Here is a 22,035-nt window from a genome sequence, read left to right on the forward strand (position 1 = left end):
AAAACATGAAGGTTACAGGTATGTTATAGCCATGAGGATATCAGTGACTGGCTCCTATGAAATGACCCCCTTCTGTTATCGGTAAATGGGAACTTTCTTATACAGAGATGTAAGTTGGAAAACATTACTTGCAACGTTTCAACCCATAGGAGTCTTTCTCCAAGTTGCTTGAGAAAGACTCCTATGAGTTAAAACGTTAGATTTTCTGGTTATGTTTTTTTTTTATGCTGTGGAGCCAGCACGATTCGCACGATTAACGATTTTGAATGAACAATGTTTTTTTTTTTATAACGATCAGCGTTTAGACGGAACGATACATTGTACGGAAAAATCGTTATGTGATCGTTTAACCCTATCTCACACATAGGGGAAATCGTTAAAAGACTGTTTACACTGAACGATCTGCGAATTTTTTGCGAACGACCAACGATAATTTGAGAACATGTTGAAAGATCAAAATGAACGATTTCTCGCTCGTCGTTTCATCGTTCGCTGCGTTTACACGTACGATTATCGTTTGAATTCAATCGTTATCGTGCAAAAACGAACGATAAATCGTTCTGTGTAAAAGGACCATTACAGTGTAAGCAGTGTGGAATGTTAATTGCAGCTGGTACACTTCTTTTAAACTTTTTACAACTGAGAAGTGGCTACAATTGTGGCAAACAGCACAATGCCTTTCCTACTTACAATGGTACAAAGTAGGTAAAGTGTAATACAGGAGTTTCACACACAGCATGTTTGGAAAAATTCCATTGTAGTTTTCAACGCAATTTTCAGAGCAAAGTCAGAGTTTGATCCAGCAGGAAGAAGAAAATGTTCCCTTCATGTTTCGCATTTCTTTTAAACCTATTTCTTGATTTGATTATTGCATTAAAGGGCTTTTCTATAAATTTTTTAAGCATTTTTCTTTAGCATTGTACAGGCTAGGCTGAAAAGTGAAGAAATCAGTAGTTTTTGCAGTGCCTTGTCCCCGATGCTCACCACTTCTTGGTCTCCTCTTCTTGCAAAAGAAGTGCCCACTCAGCCATTCATTGCTTGAAGTGGATCACCATGGCTACAAGTGACTGGCTGAGTGTTTTGAGATTTCACAGGGAAGTTGTAAGCAGTGGGGACAAGACACCAGGGGAACATCAGATATGGAGCATCACAACAATTGAGTACTGCTTTATTTTTACTTTTATAGTACAGCCCAGGCCATTTTTTTGAAAATGCAGAACACCACCATAAACAACAGCATTTTTATAAAAATGCAGGAAGATAATTAAAACTTAAAAACCATTCTAAAAAAAAACAAACCTCAAAACCCATTCTCTTAAAAGGAATGCTGAGTTTTGACTGATTGCTATGAGCAACAAAGTTTAACTATTAGATTTTTTTTAAATCTAGTTTTTTAATATCTCCCCCCCATTGTGTGTGAGGCTGGTGTGTCTGCATTGCCGGTTGTTTAATTCAGAGCACAGACTACACTGGATACAACTGTAACCGCTTCTAAGCTGAGAGGAGTAGGTCCATATCATTTTTTTTCTTGTGGATGCAAATAAAATATAATGTAAATGTAATAAAACCACCCTAAGGCCCCGTTCCCACTGAGCAAAACTAGCGGAATTGTCCGCCGCGGAATGCCGTTAGCCTCCCGCTCATAATGGGAGTCTATGGGAGGCACACGCTCCTGCTCTGTCCGCGCTGAAGAATGAACATGTTCATTCTTCAGCGCGGACAGGGCAGGAGCGCGCGCCTCCCATAGACTCCCATTATGAGCGGGAGGCTAACGGCATTCCGCGGCGGATAATCCCACCGCGGAATTCCGCTAGTTTTGCTCAGTGGGAACGGGGCCCAAGTGGATACAGCTTTATTTACAATAATAGAAAGCCTGTGCACCTATTTCTAGAATGATGTTACTTCCTTGAAGCTAGAAGTACATAAACTGAAGGCAGGCTGGTGGGGGCAGAAAATAATAAAGAACTGAACTCCTTGTGCCTTCGATTCGCCACTTCCAGGTGCCGTTCAGATCAGCCGATGACTTGCAGGTCTGCTAGCTGTAACATCATGTACCTGGCCGAGTGATTGCCCGCCCAGCCAATTAATAACTGGGGCAGGACACCGCCACAGTCATTGACTTGCTGAGATGGCGATCGCTCAGCCGGGCATGGAAATTTCAGCTGGGGAAGCCGGGTACTTGAAAATGACAGCTGGCTGCTGTGAACGGGACCCAGGAGCGGTGCATTGGAGGCACGAAGATGGTTGAGTTCAGTTTTTTTATTATTTTTCTGCCACACCAGCCTGCCTGTGGTTTTTGTACTTCCGTGGGACTTCTCCTTTAAAAAGTGTCAATGTCACTGTTATAGCTTTCAAAATATAAATCAACAGTAGATGTAATATAAAGGAAATTTGAACGTTACATTCATTATTTTTTTTTTAATTGTCATGGAAAAGTCAGCACTTCCTGAGTTCTGATTCTTTTATTTCTAAGAGTGAGAAAACAGGAAGTCCTGTGTTTCCCGGGTCATCTGAGCGCTCAGAGAGAAGTCATTTTGTTTGACAGATGCATTGAGACGTCACTCTCAGCACAGGCCGGGACTTCATGTATTTAGTTTCTTTTTTCAACCAGCACAAGACTAAAAGGCTGCCTTCAGAAGACTGGACCTGGATTTCTGATCAGTATAGCTTTGTTTTACAGCCTGATAGATTTTGAAAGTTATAAAGGACAGTGACACTTTAAGCTCTATTCACACTGGTCAGAGTTGCACTCCATCATGTTTAGTTACCACTGACTGGCAAATTAGCATAGTCTGCTACACTATTCTTCCTAGCTTAAAAATACAAACAAAAAAAAACACTGACCTAGTCAATGGGAGTGATCAACAGATCTATCAAATGCACTGTAAACCCTGTAAAAATAAAATTCCTTACAACCATTACAATGGTAACATCCACATTAGTTCCACCTGAATACAATCAAACCATTTTACTTATCATTCAATCACAATGTCACCATATTAAACATCATATTCACAAACTACAGATTCTCCTCTTCAATTCCTCACAATGACCTTATCTGCCTTAAAAAAACACAAGCCTGTCACCTGTAGGATATCTGGATATTGCATGATCTTGCAAGGACAGAACCTGCAGCTAGCCCTGCAGTATTCCTGATGAAAGTCTTATTTCCCAGTCCTTATCAAAGCTGATATGGGAGGCAAGGTCACTGAAAATATCACCCAAATGAACAAAGTATGTATGACAAAGTACAAGTCAGAAATACTGTGTATTCATTATTCATCAAAGACACTGCAAGTAACTGTAAAAGGAACACTGGAGAGTCTGCATTACATAACTCATCCAGTCCACATATCTAGATGTACAAATGACAAGAGAACCCTTGTTCCTAATTTCCTAAGCACTCATAGGTATACAGTGAGAGTGTGCATGCAGAGTCAGAAACACCTAGTAAGGTAAATCAGTACTGGGAAAAAAAATAGATCCTTCCACAGAATTACAGTCTTTCTCCCAGGCAGCAAAACTAAATTTCAGACTTAAGTGTTTTCTTGGTTTACTGTCAAATTATGTATAAAAAAATACATTGTTACATTTCTGTTAGGCGAATATTTACAGGCAGCTGACAGCACAAAAATGGCAGCAGACGGAGAAAAAAAACAACCCAAGATGTGTGGCGCAGGATGCTTTCCCCAGTTTGTGTCTCATGAAAAATACAATAATTTCACTTTGTAGCAATAATACAAATGAAAGGGTAATTTTTGTGTTTTTAAATTTTACAATCTTCATCCAAAGGAATAAGTACTTTGAGTGCTTTATGAAGTGCAATAACAAAAATACTACATGTAATTTGCAGAGACCTGTCTACAGATCAGTTACTATCCTTGCAAATCACTAAAACATGTATTACAAACACGGACTGGTTTTTTGGAGGAGGGAGTTAAGGCATTCTTTGAGGAACATTCTGCACAGAAGATATTTCCACAATGTCTACAGTGGTGCTGAAAAGAAAAAAAAATATGTTATTAAAAAATATTCTGGGATTAGCATGGCAAACATGAGACTATACGAGCAATTGTTTCTGTTATATATAATAATAAAAAAGTCCATTCTGTGGCACATTACAATGAAACAAGACAACAACTATTAGTAATGCTTTATTTTCAAACTGTTTTGTAGTTTATATGGTTTATTATGATGAAATTAGTCATCCTCTACAATAAAATAACTTGTGATGTGTTCAGTGACAATATAAAGTCTAAAATGACTATTTGAACACATTATAACCCATAGTCAATGTACAGTTTGCTTTATCACTGTATGCAAGCCTCTTTTTATACTGAATTTTGCAGTGTCCCATGGCAGTTTACACTGGGGTAACTTACTTACATATAGTTATGACACATGCCTCTTAGCACAATGTGTCATACATAGATGCCCAGGTTTAAAAAATAAATAAAAAATAAAAATGTGCAAGATCCTAAATGGAAACCAAATGGACTATTTTTTTTTTTTTTTTTTTTTTGCCGCAATTAGGTAATGGGGTCTATGCATATTTTTATTGTATGGCTGGGAGATTTCCAGACACACATAAAAAATATGTGCACCATTGGTACGGTCCATTTGACGAGAGCAAATCCTTACCGGTCATGTCTTAAAATGGTCCTGGTGTCTTAGTTAGAGCAAAAAATTATCTTTTAAGCCCGGAGCAGCACTTTACATTGTCTGCACTGTCAGTTTCCTGTAGCCGCTATTCAGTACTAAATGTCACAAAACCAATGTCAGTTTTCTGTGCGGCGCCATGAAATCCCGGCGACAGTGTATACAGAGTGTATACACTGCGGCAGGGATTCCATAGTAAGTAAATTGATCGACCATGGTGATTTAATAACGGTCAATGTTGCAAACCTGCAACAACGGACGTTGTTTTATCAAATTATACGTTGTCTGAATGTGGTCTTAATCTGTAGTAGGCGAGTCAAAGTGGTGTGGCCAGGAGCATCTGTGTCCTAGGTCTGTGATGACTCTACTTTTTATCTCCCCACCTTCCTCATGATCAGGATCACCCCCAGGCAGGGGGTGTCACTTTATCTTTGCTACATCTATAATATTACTTAAAGGGGTATTCCGGCCAAAACTTATATTAAAGTACTGTATTGCCCCACAGAAGTTATACAAATGACTAATAGACACTAATCACAGGTTCTGCACATATAGGGTTTTTTTTCCTGCACTTACTACTGCAGGAAGTATTGTAGTCCTTCCTAAAGTGTTGTCGTCACATCACGGGCGCCATCTTGGGGCCGTGAAGTATGCATGTGATGTTTTCTCTGTAGGCCGGGTCTGAACTTGGGGGCGTGTAAGAAGATCCCCGCCCACTTTCCCCTGGGGCCGTGACGTAATGGCCCAACTATCCATTGCCTCTAAGACAGGGTGGCTGTAGCCCCGCCTCCCCCCGCCAGCTGACCTGTGAGGCTCTTTCCCTGTGAGGCTCCCTCCCGAACCCGCACACTGAATGTCCCAGAGGCGGCTGCTTTGCTGTGTGCGTCCCCGCAAACATGACGACATTTTAGTCGTGAGCAGACTGAGGGAGAATGAGTGACTTGTGACTTCCTTGTCACAACTCACTTGTTTTTCCTATGCCTGCCAAGATATCATCATGTTTGCAGAGACGCGGCACCTCCTCACAGCACACACTGCTCTCAATTGCTCCCCTCCCTCAGCCTGTTGTGAGCCTCTTCACCTGAAGTGTCGGCTGAAGTGTGTCTCTTCCGCCTGTCCCGGGGATGCTGTAGGTCCCGGGGGGTGCGGTCTGTTTGGTGGCTGCTGTGCAGGGCTGCAATTATGATAAGGTAGGAGCAGGAGAGGAAGGACGAGTCACAGGAGTGAGGTGACATGTCACAGACCTCTCTTCAGTAGAAGACCTCAGATCTGTATATGATTAGTGTGCTATATACTGTATAGTATATAGAACATTAATCATATACAGAACAGTTGTAGTTCTGTGGAATTCCATCTTGAAGAAATGGGATTACTACCACAATCATGATGCCTAATATGCATAATATTCATAATGCCTAATATTCATAATATTCATAATATTATATTACATTACATAATATATATATGATGGAGTTGCAGTTATGAAAATTTAACAATAAGTTTACATAACTACAACCCCTATCATAAGCAGGTTATAAGGCATGATGATTGTGGTAGTAGTCGTATTACTTCAAGATGGAATTCCACAACTAGCAAAACTACAATGCCAAGCATCTTAGTCTACTAATCTTAACAAGGATTTGTAGTTTTGCTTGTTGTGGAATTCGATCTTGAAGAAATACGACTATTATTACCACAATGATCACGCCTTATAATCAGGCTATTATAGGGGTTGCAGTTATGAAAATTGTACAATAAGTTTGCATAACTACAACCCCCATCATATGTGATTTACAAGGCGTGATGATGGTGGTGGTAGATGTATTTCGTCCACTACTAGCAAAACAACAACTTCTATTATAAACTATTAGCCGACTAAGATGCTTGTATTGCTAGTAGTGGAATTTCAGCTTAAAGAAATGCTTCTAGTACTACCACCACCATCATCATACCTTATAATCAGGATATGATGGTGGTTGTACTTATGCAAACTTGGGAGTCACAGTTTGCAAAACTACAAGCAATGGCTCTTCTGTTTGCATCACTACAACACCCATGGTAGTCGTATTATATATCCAGCTCTAATTTATATGCAAATTCAGTTTTAGTAGACAATGATCGTTGTACACAGATTTACAGAAATAAAATCACATTGTGTGTTTTCTACCATGGTGGATTGTTTTGGGGCTTTCCTTGTCAGCAGGTCACAGTCAGGAAAGGGTCAATTACTGTGCAGGCTGCAAACAAGATGGGGGAGGGCCACAGATGTAGGGAGGTAATCCCAACTTGGGAGAGAGAGCGGAGAGTGGGTGGTGACTGAGGTGGGAAGGAGAGGGACAGTGCAGTGAGGTATGCTGGGAGTTGTAGGCACTGACAAGAATTCAGACAAGAAGTAGAAGCAGGAATCAGCTAGATGATATCAGGGGGTAGGGGCACTGACAGCAGCCAGACCAGTTATAAACTGTACAGAAGGGAAGCCACTACTGATTCCTCTATAAGTGAATAGGTTTTATTTTTCAGGGGGGTGGGTAGAATTCTTCTTCAATTCCCCGTCTATATAAATACATTTATTGGCTTACCCTTCGTATTGTTACTGAAAATCCTTTGCCACACTCCATGCAGTTTTGTACTTCATGGTCTTCAGTCCACTTTCTATTTAGTGCTTGACTATGTTTGATCTATGCAAAAATAACATACAGTAAATTTAGGAAAATGGCTTCCTTTATGCAATTTATCATACAAACTGGTAAAGAGGTCCTACTAAACAAAGTACATTTTTATTTCAGGCATTATACCAGCCACATAAATTAAACATTTGTTTTTCCTGACTCTCCCTTAAAGGGATACTCCAGCCCAGGGGTATTTTTGAGTTATAGCCAGGGGTTATGGGGGTGGTTATAGACGGCGACGGTCACTTACCTCCCCGGTTCCAGCGCCGGGTCCCAGATTGCGCCGCTCCGTACACCTGTACCGTGGCCGCTTGTGGTGTGAGCTGCCGCATGTAATGTGATGTCTCAAGGCAGCTCAGCCATTCAGCGGCCGTAGCGGAGTCCGCTGAATGGTTGAGCTGCCTTGAGACATCACGTCTCACGTGGCAGCTCACACTAGGAAGTGTCCGCGGGACGGGTGTACGGGGCGGCGCGATCCGGGACCTGGGGAACTGGGTAGGTGACCGCCGCTGTCCATAACTCAAAAATACCCCCGGGCTGGAGTACCCCTTTAAAACACGGACAATAGGATTGGCTATTTTAATAGGAAGACAGGATTGAAGGGGTTTTCCGGGCAAAATGGACTTATGAGCTATCCACAGGAAAGCTGATGAAATGGACTGATGAGATATCCACTGATCACAGGGTGCCTGGCACCTGCGTTGATTGGCTGTTTGGCACCCGCACTAGCGGTGACAACCTGTAACTGATGGTCAGCTCCTATTCACTTAAATGGAAGCTGAGCTTCAATAACATACAAATTTTGTTCACTGTTTAGTGTAGGCACCAATAGGTGATTGTCATGAGTTTCAGTACCCTGACAAAACTCCTCATTGTCAGACACCTCTGACAATCACTTACCTTTTGGAGAACAAAAGATCAGACAAACATAACAGATTGGCAGTGAACTGCAATGTGATTAGCTGTTCTGGCCTACTTTAAACTACTAGGACTCTAGTTAGAGCATAAAGAAAAACATGTTGAAATACAAATATACTGCCCCATTACCTGTAGTGACTGGTTTTCTCTGCCAAGCTCCTCCATGGCATAAGTGGTCTCATCTACTTTTTTCCGTAGCTCAACTACTTTGGCTTGTAGCTTTTCAATTTCTCCTTCACTCTTGAGATACCTGAAAGAAAAGAACAGAAAAAAACCCACTAAGAGTGTTTGGCAATAAGAATCATAAGCCATATGGAGGCCAACAATGTGTGAAAATGTCAGTACGCTTACAGCAAAAGCACCCTTGGTAACTTATATTTGTACCCAAGAACTTAAAAGGGAATCGCCACATACTCACTACCAGCTCTCCTCCTAGTCCCCAAAAATTAACTTTTACAATTTCCTGTGCCGCATGCAAACTACCTTTATCTAGTCATTGGGAAAAGTCATTGGGCCAAGTAGTAATGGCTGGCGGGAGATTTCAACTGTAACCAAGCCTGTCTAAGCCTGATTACAACTGCAGAGCTTGCAGCATTACATTGGGCAACTGTTCTGTAATCTTGTATGGATGCAAATGCCATTGCTAGGAAGTACCTGAAACAACGCATGGTTCAGAGACTGGTGTACTGTGCATGTCTGGCCCAGAGATCACGCCAGCATCCATACAAGATTAAAGGACCCCCCCCCCCCCCCGCCGATACCGCAAGCTCTGCAATTGATTTCCTTTAAGGGTTTAGATTCCACAGAGGATCATCCTGACATGAGCTTTGTGCTGCAGTCTACAAGCGGTCAAGTTTTTTTTTTTGTCATATTGAGTTGCACCAGTCTGCTTAAAGAAGTGGCTACACGCCAAGAGAAAACTTCATAAGTGCATGCTGGACGGTAACACAGTCAATGAAAAATCTGAAGATAAACAGCTTATGGAACCTACCTTTCCAGTAGTGCCCGCCTGTCCTCCTGGTTATTTTGGACTGTTGCTTCCAGCACTGCAATCTCTCCTCGCAAATCATCTGTCTGCTTTTCCAGCTCCCCCACCCTCCTCTGACTGCTCTGCCATTCCTTTTTCAGGGTTGCCAGGTTTTCATTTAAAGCTGTGATCTGCATGGTGAGCTTAGACTCATTCTCTTCATGTTTCTTCTTTTGCTCCTCTCTTTCTTTTCCTTCTGCCATCTGATCAAAAAGACATAAAAGAGAAATGCAGATGAATTTTCATATTTTCATCCTACAAAAAAATGTATATTTAGAAAATTTTAATTTATAGAACCATTATTGTTGATTCTCAAGCAATAGTGCCTATATAAAACTATTATTTACCAGTTTCTCTTTTAGGTCTGTATGCTGTTTCTTCCATTCTTCTTCCCTTTTTTTCAGTTCGTCTTTCAGAGACTGCTGCTGGCCCTTCTCCTGCTTTAGGGCTGCCACTGAGCTTTCCATCTTACCCTGCAGGTCCAGCTTCTGTTGAATTAGCAGTTGTTTTGCCTCTTCTAGACTGCTTGTTTTCTGGTAGGAAATCAGAGAAAGTATATAACAAAGACAAACCAATTTGCAAGGACAATATTGTTTTGTTTGTGTGTCCTCGGTGGATTGAATTGTAAAGCATAAATAAAGCCTTAAAGATTTTACTAAGAACCATGCAGGACATTTTCTTGTCATTGTGATTACAAAGACAATACACTGTTGATGGTTTTGTCCGAGGAGCCAGGTCGCCGGGGTCGCCATGGCGACCTGGCCCCTACGCTAGGGGGGCCCGCACTACCCCCCTTGCCACTTGTGACACTGTCACTTTAAGCATCCCGAGAAGCTGCGGCCGCGCAGCTTCTCGGGCTGCACAGATCGCTTTGATGTTCCGCCCGCACAGTGAGCGGGCGGAACATTAAAGCGATCAGAATACAGGAGAAGGACCTGTCAGCGTCCTCCTCCTGTATTCTCTCCCATAGGCTGCCGGCACTTCATACCAGCAGCCTATGGGAGGCTGGGCCGTGACCTCTCCGGCAGGCGTGATCATGTGACGTCATCACGCCTGCCGGAAGTCCCGTCCCTGCGGCTCGCAAGATGGAGCCCGAAGAGGAGGAAGAGCTGCTGCCTGCACAGTGCGGATTAGGTGAGTAGGATGTTTGTTTTTTTAGGGGCACCTCTGGGGGCATTATTAGTTCTTGAGGGCACCTCTGGGGGCATTATTATTGTATGGGGGCACCTCTGGGGGCATTATTAGTTCTTGAGGGCACCTCTGGGGGCATTATTATTGTATGGGGGCACCTCTGGGGGCATTATTAGTTCTTGGGGGCACCTCTGGGGGCATCATTATTGTATGGGGGCACCTCTGGGGGCATTATTAGTATATGGGGGCACCTCTGGGGGCATTATTATTGTATGGGGGCACCTCTGGGGGCATTATTAGTTCATGGGGGCAACCCTGGGGGCATTATTAGTTCATGGGGGCAACCCTGGGGGCGTTATTAGTTCATGGGGCCACCTCTGGGGGCATTATTAGCTCATGGGGGCACCTCTGGGGGCATTATTAGTTCATGGGGGCACCTCTGGGGGCACTATTAGCTCATGGGGGCACCTCTGGGGGCATTATTAGTTCATGGGGGCACCTATGGGGGCACTATTAGCTCATGGGGGCACCTCTGGGGGCGTTATTAGTTCATAGGGGGCAACTCTGGGGGCATTATTAGTTCATGGGGGCACCTCTGGAGGCATTATTAGTTCATGGGGGCACCTCTGGGGGCATTATTAGTTCATGGGGGCCACCTCTGGGGGCATTATTAGCTCATGGGGGCACCTCTGGGGGCATTATTAGCTCATGGGGGCACCTCTGGGGGCATTATTAGTTGATGGGGGCACCTCTGGGGGCATTATTAGTTCATGGGGGCACCCCTGGGGGCATTATTAGTCCATGGGGGCACCTCTGGGGGCATTATTAGCTCATGAGGGCACCTCTGGGGGCATTATTATTGTATGGGGCACCTCTGGGGCCATTATTAGCTCATGGGGGCACAGCAGGGGATCCTACATACAGGGGGCATCCCACATTCCTACTCACTTTACTGCACATAACACCACACAGCGCAGTTACTATGGGAGCCTACAGGAGGGAGGAAGGGAAGGAAGGTGCTAGAAATGTGCGGAGCCTAAATTGTTTGTCTCGCAGGTTCTAAGGGGATGAAACGTATCTGGAAGGAATCATCTTGGAGGACTGGGCCGGATGAAGAGGAAAAGGGAAAGTGACGCCTCAGATCAAAGAAGACATCACCGGTGAGTCACTGTATGACGGTTTTCTTATTTTGTAGAACATCATTTAGTAGGAGTGCCCCGAGGTGGAAAAGGTTGGGAAGCACTGCGCTAATCTGTCCCGCTGCGCCCGCTGGCACATGCTGTCATCTGATTGGGCCTCTTACCTAATCAGATGACAGCAAGTACCAGCGCCCCCTCCTCCAGACATCTGCCTTCGCGGCCCAAGCTATGTCCTATGGCCGTATCTTTACCGCGTTGAGCTCCAGCTTGTGCTGCATCTACATTATCTGTGGTGTTACATAGGACTGCAGGTGACATCTACATTATCTGTACTCAGAGATATCACTGCGTTATCTGTGGTGTTACATAGGACTGCAGATGACTACTACATTATCTGTACTCAGAGATATCACTGTGTTATCTGTGGTGTTACATAGGACTGCAGGTGACATCTACTACATTATCTGTACTTAGAGATATCACTGTGTTATCTGTGGTGTTACATAGGACTGCAGGGGACATCTACTACATTATCTGTACTCAGAGATATCAGTGTTATCTGTGGTGTTACATAGGACTGCAGGTGACAGCTACTACATTATCTGTACTCAGAGATATCACTGTGTTATCTGTGGTGTTACATAGGACTGCAGGGGACATCTACTACATGATCTGTACTCAGAGATATCACTGTGTTATCTGTGGTGTTACATAGGACTGCAGGTGACATCTACTACATTATCTGTACTCAGAGATATCACTGCGTTATCTGTGGTGTTACATAGGACTGCAGATGACTACTACATTATCTGTACTCAGAGGGATATCACTGTTATCTGTGGTGTTACATAGGACTGCAAGTGATATCAGGTGACTTCTCCAGGTTGCAGAAGTTCAAACTTCATCATGCCCTGCTGACAGTTTATAATGGGAGTTGTAGTTTTGCAGTATGTGGCTCTTCAGGTTGCAGCACTACAACCCCCATCGTTTCCAACTGGCAGTTCATGATGAGAGTTGTAGTTTTTCAGCTGTAGAGTCAAAGATTGGAATACAATGATTAGACAATGACACAGTACAGTCCATTAATTATAGGGGGCAGTAGTGCAGTACATGAGGTGGAGGCAGTGACAGGGCATTAGAACATGGTGGCACATTAGAGTAATTGGATATAACGTTAGATAGGACTTTGCCTGATCGGGTGAGATGGGGGGCCCCATGCTAAAATTTTGCACCAGGGCCCATCAGCCTTTAGCTACGCCCCTGCGAGGAGCAGAACGGCTGAAGCCTTCTACTCCCCAGCGCTCACTGTGAATCCAAGTCTCGGAAGGCTGGGTTCACACTGTGATTTTCTGTCAGTTTAATGTATACAATAAAAGGGGAAAAAAGTATGGTGAAAATGTATGCTGTTGTATGCCATACTGCAGAATCCATTTCCCATTGACTTACATTATAAAAAGAGGAATAAAAACACACACTGATTAAAATGGATTTTCTTTTTTTACATACACAAAAATGTGGTTGACCACACTTTTCTGTACATTAAAGAGACTCTGTACCCCCAATCTGACCCCCCCCCCCCCCCAAACCACTTGTACCTTTGGATAGCGGCTTTTAATTCAATATCAGTCCTGGGGTCTGTTCGGCAGGTGATGCAGTTATTGTCCTAAAAAACTACTTTTAAAATTGCAGCCCTGTGCCCAACGGGCGTGGCCTAGATTGTGTATGCATTAGGCTGGCACACCCTCTCTGTCCCTTCTCATCATTAGGAATGCTCCAGGCAGATTGTCTCCTATTTCCCACCTGTGTCAGCCCGGCACATGGGCTGGATCGTTAAGACACCTGTGCAATGTTCAGCATGGAGAAATGTTTCAGTGCCATTCCTAATGATGAAGAGGGTTGGGAGGAGAGACGGAGGGGTGGTGCAAAGTTATGGCAAAGATACTTCCGTATGGCACGGTGCTGCAAGTTTAAAAGTCATTTTAAAATTAAATTTAAAATGCAGGGTGGAAGACCTGGAAGGGGTAGGTGCTTATCACAATCTCAATGACATTGTGCAGCTACTGGACATTGTGTGCAGACGTGGTTTTGCTTGTGCCCATTGATCCAAATATACACCTGCCTCTTGCCCGTCATATATTTCTATTCTACCATTTCCATCTACCAACCACTCTTGCTTTTCCCTCCACCAACGCCCTTTGCTTTCATATTTAACTCTATGTTTAGGTCCTGTTTTTTTCCCTGTGCTGCACCCATTGTGTGGGCCTCTCAGTCCCAAATCATTAGTGTGTCTAGATTACTCATTTCTTTATAGAAGTCTACATCACTTAACTTTACATTGGGCACAACTATAGTTCTATGCCCACATACAAACCAATCAAGTTATATATCTCCTTCTCGTGGCATTACTCTGCATTTTGGTGAATGCATAATGTTAAATACATTATTGGTAAAAGCTCAGATACTGGCTGGGGTACAAGAAAATGCAGATTTCCCTATAGCCAACTGTAAGCTCTTAAAAGGGGGGCCTTTCTCCTATCTCATGTGTTTTAATAACTAGCCACTTTCATTACCTTGCTCATTTCTGCTTCCCTGTAGCTGGTGTTTTAATCACCAACTGATTCACATCAATATAAAATATATTTTTCCTTTTTACATTTGTCATGTAGAAACATCTATTGTATAAACTGTATGACTGTCCAGTACTGTCCTATTTCCCCATGCTCCACCAAATCGACTACTTATTTATAAGATACCTTTTGAAATTCTTCTCTGACGTTTTTTAGCTCTTCTTTCTTTTTTGTGAGTTCTTCTTCTAACTTAACTTTGAGGGCAGTCAGATTATTCACTTTCAACTTTTCATCATTCAATTCTTTGTCTACGACAGCCTTTAAAGAAAACATAGCATGTTTGTTAGGAAATTTCAGCAAGCAATTCATCTGATTCTTGTTGGTTCATAGACAGCCGTTTTACATTACATTATATCTATTTATATACACACAGACATATATATTTACATATGATATATCGATTTACCTTTTGCTTTTGCAACTCCTGAAGATTTTGCCCATGCTCCTTTAGCTGGTTTGTCTTTGTTGATATTTCCTGCTCCAGTGTAGTCTTTACTGCGGTTAGTTCCTTGATCTGTTTCGTCTGGCTACTTATTTCATTCCTATTAGACTTCAGTTCTTCTTGGGATAAGATTAGCTTCTCCTCTAAAGACTAAAACACATTACTACACATTATTGGCATGTACAATACATTAGCAAACTCAGCAGATCACTGATAACCTTATAGACTGCTGGTTGTTTTTTTAGGCATCAGACAAGGAGATTATCATCAACTGGTACATAACATTCCCGAAAGTGAAAGACTTCATTATACTCAAATTTAACATAATGTACTCAGCAGATGCTCCTATGCAGTATATGAGAACCTAGGACACATACATTTACATGGTTTATTAGTACTGGAATGTGGCAGACAAGTTTGTCAGTCAGATTATCCTGTTCTTCAACTCAAGGCAGAATTACAATTAACTAGGGGTAAAGTGGGTGACAGAAGGTCTGGCAGCTTCTAAGCCGTGATTTTCCCTGTTATGATAGCATCACCTATATGTTTGTAATAATTAGGTAGTTGGTAACATTGTTAGAAATGAGTCTGTTTGATGGTGGAATGCAGCAGTGTCCAATTTTACTGAAAAAAATGCCATAGAATATAGCGATGCCTTATGTGGAACTCATTACAACAAATGGGCAAACTATTAAATGCACAAATGTTCTTCAGAGAAACAAAAATCTGTGCAGAGACAACCCATTCTGGCAATAGGGAGACGCCAAATGGGTATCAAGTCAGAATGTCCCAATATGTCAAACAGTGAGATTGATTTAAAAGGGATACTCCAGACATTATTCTTTTTTGCTATGTCCCCTGCTGTATGCTCTTTTTTGGGATGGACTTGTCTTGGCAGTTGCAGCTCACTCAGCCAGTCACTGACTGAAATGGGACATCACGGAGGCCACTGATTGGCGGAGCAGGCAATCACTGCAGTGATGAGTCTGTTTCAGAAATAGCAGCCAGAGCGTTCAGCAGTGGAAACATAGAGCAGCGTGTTAGGTGATTATGGGTTGTTTATTATTTTCCATGCAACCCCAGCATTATATAGTATAGATGAATGCACGAAGTAGCATTTTAAATCAGGCAGCCTTCAGCCTGAACCACAGATATCTAATCAGTTTTATTCCAAAATGTTCTTTCTACAAAGATTATTTTCTCATTTTTTTGCCACAAGTAGTGGTGGAAAAAAGGAAAATAGAGTTTACTTCTGGCTTTTTAGCAATCTTATTTCAGCACTGACCAAAGTGAAGTGACAAACTTACAGACCTGAAAACACGTAACATACAAAAGCTAATTACCAAGAACAGAAATAAAACATTTGCAGACATACTTTGAGATCCTGTCGAAGAGAAGAAACTTCAGACTCTTTTCCATACATATCTGACTGGAGGTTCCCCAGTTTTTCCTGGAGGCCTTCATGGGCTTTCTGCACATCAGCCAGTTTTCCTTTCTCAGATGTCAGTTCCCCAGTCAATACTGTCAGTTGTTGCTGTAGTTTTTCTTCTTGCTGTACCTGAAATGAAATATTTTAAGAACTCAGAAAGGGAACCTTACTTAGTATATTTATACTTAGGATGTAAAGAGTGGGGAAGATTAAATGGTTCTATCAAGAAGAAAACCCCTAACTCTATGCCCAGATGGAGTATATGGACATAAGAGAGGTGGTCCCCTGCTTGGGAACCCTTTCTAGAAGCTAGATCATGAGTTCTGGGTTCTGATCTGGTATTAAGTAATATATTCTAAATTAGGCTATGTTCATACACACTCTATTGAACATTCAGTCAGATCTGACAGGAATAATAATGCAAAATTCTTTAAACGGGGTACTCAAGCAAAAAATGTTTGTATCAAATCAACTGGTGCCAGAAAATACCAGAGATTTGTAATTTACTTCTATTAAAAACTCTAAAGTCTTCCAGTACTTATCGGCTGCTGTATGTCCTGCTGTATCGGCTGCTGTATGTCCTGCCGGACATAAAGCAGCCAACAAGAACTGCAAGATTTTTTATAAGAAGTAAACAAAAAATCTCTGCCATTTTCTGACTCCAGTTTATTTAAAAAAAAAAAAAAATTCCCCACTGGAATTCTCCTTTAAGTCAAAATAAAGGAAACCTTGACAGAGCCTAATGGACTTTTATTAGAAGTGTATGAGGTCCATTATGCACCAGATATCCTTTCAATGCAATGATGGATTTAGCACTGCAATGTGGCTTCCCTTATAAAGAGAATCTATGATGCAGATATGAACAGAGCATAAAAGAACCCTATGTAGAGGGTCCCAAGTATGGCAAATTACAGGCACAGTATTTGATTATAAGAATTACTGGGGTCCTGGGAAAAGGATCCTGTTCAGCATTCAGTTTTCAGCTATGTTAATGCGCTTTTCTGCACATACTATGGTGCATAACATCTGTCAAGATATGTAAAAACTGTGTGTGAATATAGCCTTAGGGATGAATGCTATTTTAGTTTAAAAAGCAAACATTTTACCAATTAATATTCAACAACATTTTACAAGAAGATCTTGGGCAGATTAACAACAAGAATGTAATGATATTATGCCTTACCAGATATAGTCGCATTGCACATTAACACTGAGTGGACCAAAGGTATATTAAAACTGAAGAGCTCTTACTTTTAGGGTATAAACCCACACACCGTATACGCAGCAAAAACGCAGCAGATGTGATGGTGAAGATTTAATGCTGTGTTCAGTTATTTAGATCTAATCTGCTGCGTATTTGCTGCGTTTTGCAGTAGTAAATACGCTGCATATACGGTGTGTGGGTTTGCACCCTTAGGGTACAAACCCACTTGACGTATTTGCTGCGTGAATCAGTCTTAAAAATAAGCAGGCAAAACGCAGGTTGGCTTTATACAATTGTTCTGCGTTAAAATACGCAATTGCGTATTTTTGAAGCTTGTTGTTAGCAAAGCATCAGTTGTTAACAACCTGTGCGAAAAACCCATGTAGCTTCACGCTTCAAAAATACGCAATTGCGTATTTTAACACAGAACAATTGTATAAAGCCAACCTGCGTTTTGCCTGCTTATTTTTAAGACTGATTCACGCAGCAAATACGTCAAGTGGGTTTGTACCCTTAAGATGAAGTACCACGAACACTAAAATCGGCAGGCAGTGAGAAAATAATAAACAAGTAAAACTTACCTTTCTTTGTGCCTCTGTTGTGCTGCTACCAGGTCCCGTTCAGCAGCAGACACATACCCAGCATTTCCAGCAGCAATGTCCCAGCCAGGCTTTTGCCCGCTAAGCCAGTGAGTGACTGGGGCAGGCACTGATTGTCTGAGCAATCACTCAGCTAGCAGGGGACCCCGAAACGACGCCAAGAGGCATCAGGTGGGGTGAGCTTATTTTCTCGCCCCCGCCCACTTGCCGATTTTAGTGTTTGTGGGACTTCTCCTTTAATGCAGGGAGCAGAACTATACAATAGATACCTTCTCCTTTAACTGTGCACTGAGATCTTGCATATCCTTTTGGAGTTTTTTCTTATCTTCATCAGAAGTAGTCTGGATCTTTTTCAGCTGGGACTGAAGTTCTTGTTGAAGTTTTTCTTTTTCTTTTATAGAACTCTGCAGCTTGTCATTTAGGGATTGTATCTCAGTCTTCAACTTGCTCGATTCCTAGAAAAAAAGAATTAAAACTGTAAAATAGTGCCAATACTCACCTGTTCTACTCACTAAGTAAGCGCATGAAAAGAGTTGCTCCAAAACCGATAATATAAAAATTTAATTCAGAGAGAACAATCCTTAGTGGTCTGAAAAACTTTGGCGTGTGAACAAGGTTTTAGAATTGTAAAGATCTTTTCACAACGCTTAGAATGACAACGTTTCTTAAATGCGTAGTGTGACCCTTTCCTGACGAGGAGCTGATCACAAAGGATCCAGCTGTCAAGAACCTTGTCATCGCGCAATGTCAACACCTTAAATTACTGGCCTGTTCAAGGCTAGTGCACTTCTTCAGTACTATGTCATGGCATAGCAGTAAGGACTAACGGGGGGAATTTATCAAAATAGTTTTATATGGAAAGTATATATTATTTAAAGCAGAACTTTTTTTCCCCCATGCCAAAATTATCAAAATGGCACAGGCGAGATTTAAAGTGGCTGTCCCATTTAACCAATTAAAATTAACACGTTGGTATATTTTTGCTAACTGAAATTTGTGTCTGCATTTTGGCATCCGCAATCTGCTAAAATCCATCCATAGTGCACATCCGTAGCATCCGTTTTTGTTTTTTTTGCCGATACACAGAAATTGTACAGTGTTTTGGACTAGTTGTGTTGTGTTCAGCATTTTTTGCTGAAAGTTTGCGGATCATGGAGGCTCTAATAGATTTCTATGGGGAAATGTGCTTCAATTGCGGTCCGCATGTCCACACAAATGTGGAGACAAAAAATGCAGACGTGTAAAAAAAAAAAAAAAAAAATGCTGATCCGCGAATGCACTTTTTGTGGGCATTTGAATGAGACCTAAGTGTGGACAGGACTGGAGTGGATTTGCTCCATTTTGCACCAATTTTAGCAATTAAAAAGTAGTATTTCTTAAATCAATTGTAGTACTGACCATATACACATACAATTAAAAATAATCTGAGAACAGACACAAGTAGACACAAGTAGTGATCGCTAATTTTTGCACAAAAATTTGCAACATTTCTACGTCAAAAACCATACATGATAAATTCGCCCCTATGTGCTGTGACTGACTGAGAACTAAGGGAGGAACTCCCTGTGTGTGTATTACTGGCAAAATGAGAAATAGCTGGGCCCTATCAGGGGCTCAATAACAGTAGTGGCAGCTCTATAGTCACCTTATCACCCTATGTTTGAAAAAAAATTTGCTGGTTTTTAAAGAATCAGACATTATTTCCAAAACCCATAGTCTTTAGGTATGCATAAAGACAAGTAGCAAATAAAAGAAAATATAACATGCATAAACATTATAATAAGATTATACAGATTTATAACAAATATAAAGATATAACAAATTTCCCAGACGGAAAACATTACAGACCCCAAAGCAATACTCTAAAAGTCAGCTGTTAAATCTAAATCATAAAAAGACAGCTGATAAAAAGCCATAATTAAAATACTTACTTGCTTTCTGTACCACATATTAAGAAATGTATGCCTCACCTCTTCCTTTGCTGACAGATGATTTTTAAGCTCCTGAACCTCTTTAGCTGTAGAGTCTGTCTGGGCCTTCAGTTTAACTTTCAATGCATCACGAGACTTTTCCTAATAAAATAATAACACATACATTTTATTAAAGATTAAAGGGGTAGTAAAGAGACAAAAACTGATGTTTTTTTTTATAGATATCTTCAATAAAGTTATATTTCTTTGTAATATATCTTAAAAAAAAATGTAGCTTTTTATTTCTATATGTACTTCCAGTGCCTGGCAGCGATAGAAAGTGGCACAGGGGGCGTGGCGAACCGCCGATGGAGGAAGCAGCCTAAGACCAGAGCTCCTCACCACGCAGCTACATAAGCGGCCATAACCCGACCCCACCGCAGCGGCTCACCTCGTTACATGGAGCAGGGGTGCAGGAAGACTCCCGGTACAGCCTCAGCCTCGGTGGGTCTCGGTATCCGCCTGCCTTCTCTCACCCCGTACCATACCTGAGGCGCGGCCGCATCCGGATCCAGCCGGCTCTCCACGCAGCAGTCCGCGCCTTCCTACAGCCCGGTGACGCCGCAGCAAGGGACCAAGAGGCACCGCCGCCCTGCTGCATTACAGCGACCGGAGGAAGGGGAGAGAGGAGACCGCTATCTGGCTGGAGGTGAGAGCGGGCGCTCCCCGCCACGTGGCAAGCGGCCATCTTGTGCCTCAGACGGTGTGGAGGCACACGCTGCAGCAGCTCCGTCCTCCTCCAAGACAGCGCAGAGCGCCACTACAGGAGGTGAAGTAAGTACCCCAGAGGTACCCCTGCCCTGTACTCCGTCACAGTCCCCACCACATCAGGGCCGACAGCACAAGGAATCTGTCCCCTTAAAGAGACAGCAGCCTATATTAAAATACATGATGGCATCTAACCCTAAAGCACAGCGTGGGGACAAAACAAAGAAAGGGGGCCAAATCCTACCCTCTAAATCAGGATCTGGCACATCCCGCTCTGATGATTCCCCTAGAGCTGACTGGCCCGTAGTTGAATCAGACTCTGAAGCCTCAGTCATGGGCACTCTTTCACAGCAAGGGGTCCACGACCTCCTATCTCAACTCCCCACCAAACGTGATTTCAAATCTTTAATTGATGAGGTGAAGGAGACCTTTAGAGTGGAACTGGCCGAAGTGAGAAAAGACATGCATCATATTGCTCAGCGCGTCCACTCTCTTGAGGATGACCATGATTGTACCAGAGACTACATTGACAAACTACGTTCCACTGTGTGCACCCAGTCACATGCCCTTGATGACATGCAGCGTCACATAGAAGATCTTGACAATAGAGGGAGACGGAACAATATCAGAATACGAGGCCTGCCTGAGGCAACTCAAGATAATGATCTGATAAGCACTCTTGAAGGCCTTTTCAATTCTATTCTGGGAGAGCCACCCACCAATAGGATCAAATTTGATAGGGCGCATAGGGCCCTTAAGCCCAAACCCACTACTGGAGTCTCACGAGATGTCATCTGCTGTTTGCATGACCACACAGTCAAGGAGGCCATCATGGCTAAAGCACGAAATCTCCGGGAACTGGACTTCTATGGTGCATCCCTTCAAATATTCCCTGATCTTTCTTGGATCACTCTCCAGAAGCGGCGCCTCCTACGACCTCTTTTGAATGTGTTGAGGGACCATGATGCCTCCTATAGATGGAACTTTCCCTTTGCTCTCTCAGCCAGGAGAAATGGTCGGTCCGCCATTCTGCGTAACCTGACAGACCTATCCCACTTCTGTGACATACTCGACATACCGATGCCTAAGATTACGGAATGGACCATAGCTCCCCCTCCACCCTCTCCGCCGCCTATATGGCAAGCTACGCGGCAGAAGAGGCGCCTCCCGAGATCTGCTGAGTCGAGCCCTCCTTCTGGGTCGGGTCCACCCCTATCTCCAGAGTGAAGTGGGATTGGTGGGAACTATTCCCCCCTCTGCTCTTCTATGGAGAAGTGGTTGCTTGCATTGCTGTTACTTGGCCACATCACCATGATACACGGTGATTCTCGAATTGCGTGGTTTGGTTTTTGATATGTTGTTATCTCTCTTTAACTTACCCTGCTTAAATCTGTTGGTGATTCCTACTTCCCCCCCCTGGGGGCTACTGAAGTTCAGCCTACGGGCTGATGGACACTACTGGTACAACTATTTACAGACAACAGTTTGCCCCCCTTTACCTGACTTTACATGT

At 42.6% G+C, this 22,035-nt stretch overlaps 1 protein-coding gene across 1 annotated transcript in view; it reads right to left on the bottom strand.

The window, feature by feature from the left end:
* Positions 1 to 1,812: 1,812 nt before the first annotated feature.
* EEA1 (early endosome antigen 1) overlaps positions 1,813 to 22,035 on the bottom strand; it is a 96,008-nt gene continuing 75,785 nt past the window's right edge. The window contains exons 21-30 of the mRNA XM_069974225.1: positions 19,815 to 19,916; positions 18,114 to 18,299; positions 15,988 to 16,170; positions 14,577 to 14,762; positions 14,297 to 14,428; positions 9,621 to 9,806; positions 9,238 to 9,476; positions 8,376 to 8,496; positions 7,239 to 7,337; positions 1,813 to 3,998 (exon numbers count right to left, since the gene is read on the bottom strand). Coding sequence (XP_069830326.1) covers positions 3,876 to 3,998; positions 7,239 to 7,337; positions 8,376 to 8,496; positions 9,238 to 9,476; positions 9,621 to 9,806; positions 14,297 to 14,428; positions 14,577 to 14,762; positions 15,988 to 16,170; positions 18,114 to 18,299; positions 19,815 to 19,916 — 1,557 coding nt within the window. The 3' untranslated portion in view covers positions 1,813 to 3,875. The remainder of the gene's footprint in view (positions 3,999 to 7,238; positions 7,338 to 8,375; positions 8,497 to 9,237; positions 9,477 to 9,620; positions 9,807 to 14,296; positions 14,429 to 14,576; positions 14,763 to 15,987; positions 16,171 to 18,113; positions 18,300 to 19,814; positions 19,917 to 22,035) is intronic.

The sequence above is a fragment of the Dendropsophus ebraccatus genome, chromosome 1, assembly GCF_027789765.1.
Source record: "Dendropsophus ebraccatus isolate aDenEbr1 chromosome 1, aDenEbr1.pat, whole genome shotgun sequence".
NCBI classification, from domain to species: domain Eukaryota; kingdom Metazoa; phylum Chordata; class Amphibia; order Anura; family Hylidae; genus Dendropsophus; species Dendropsophus ebraccatus.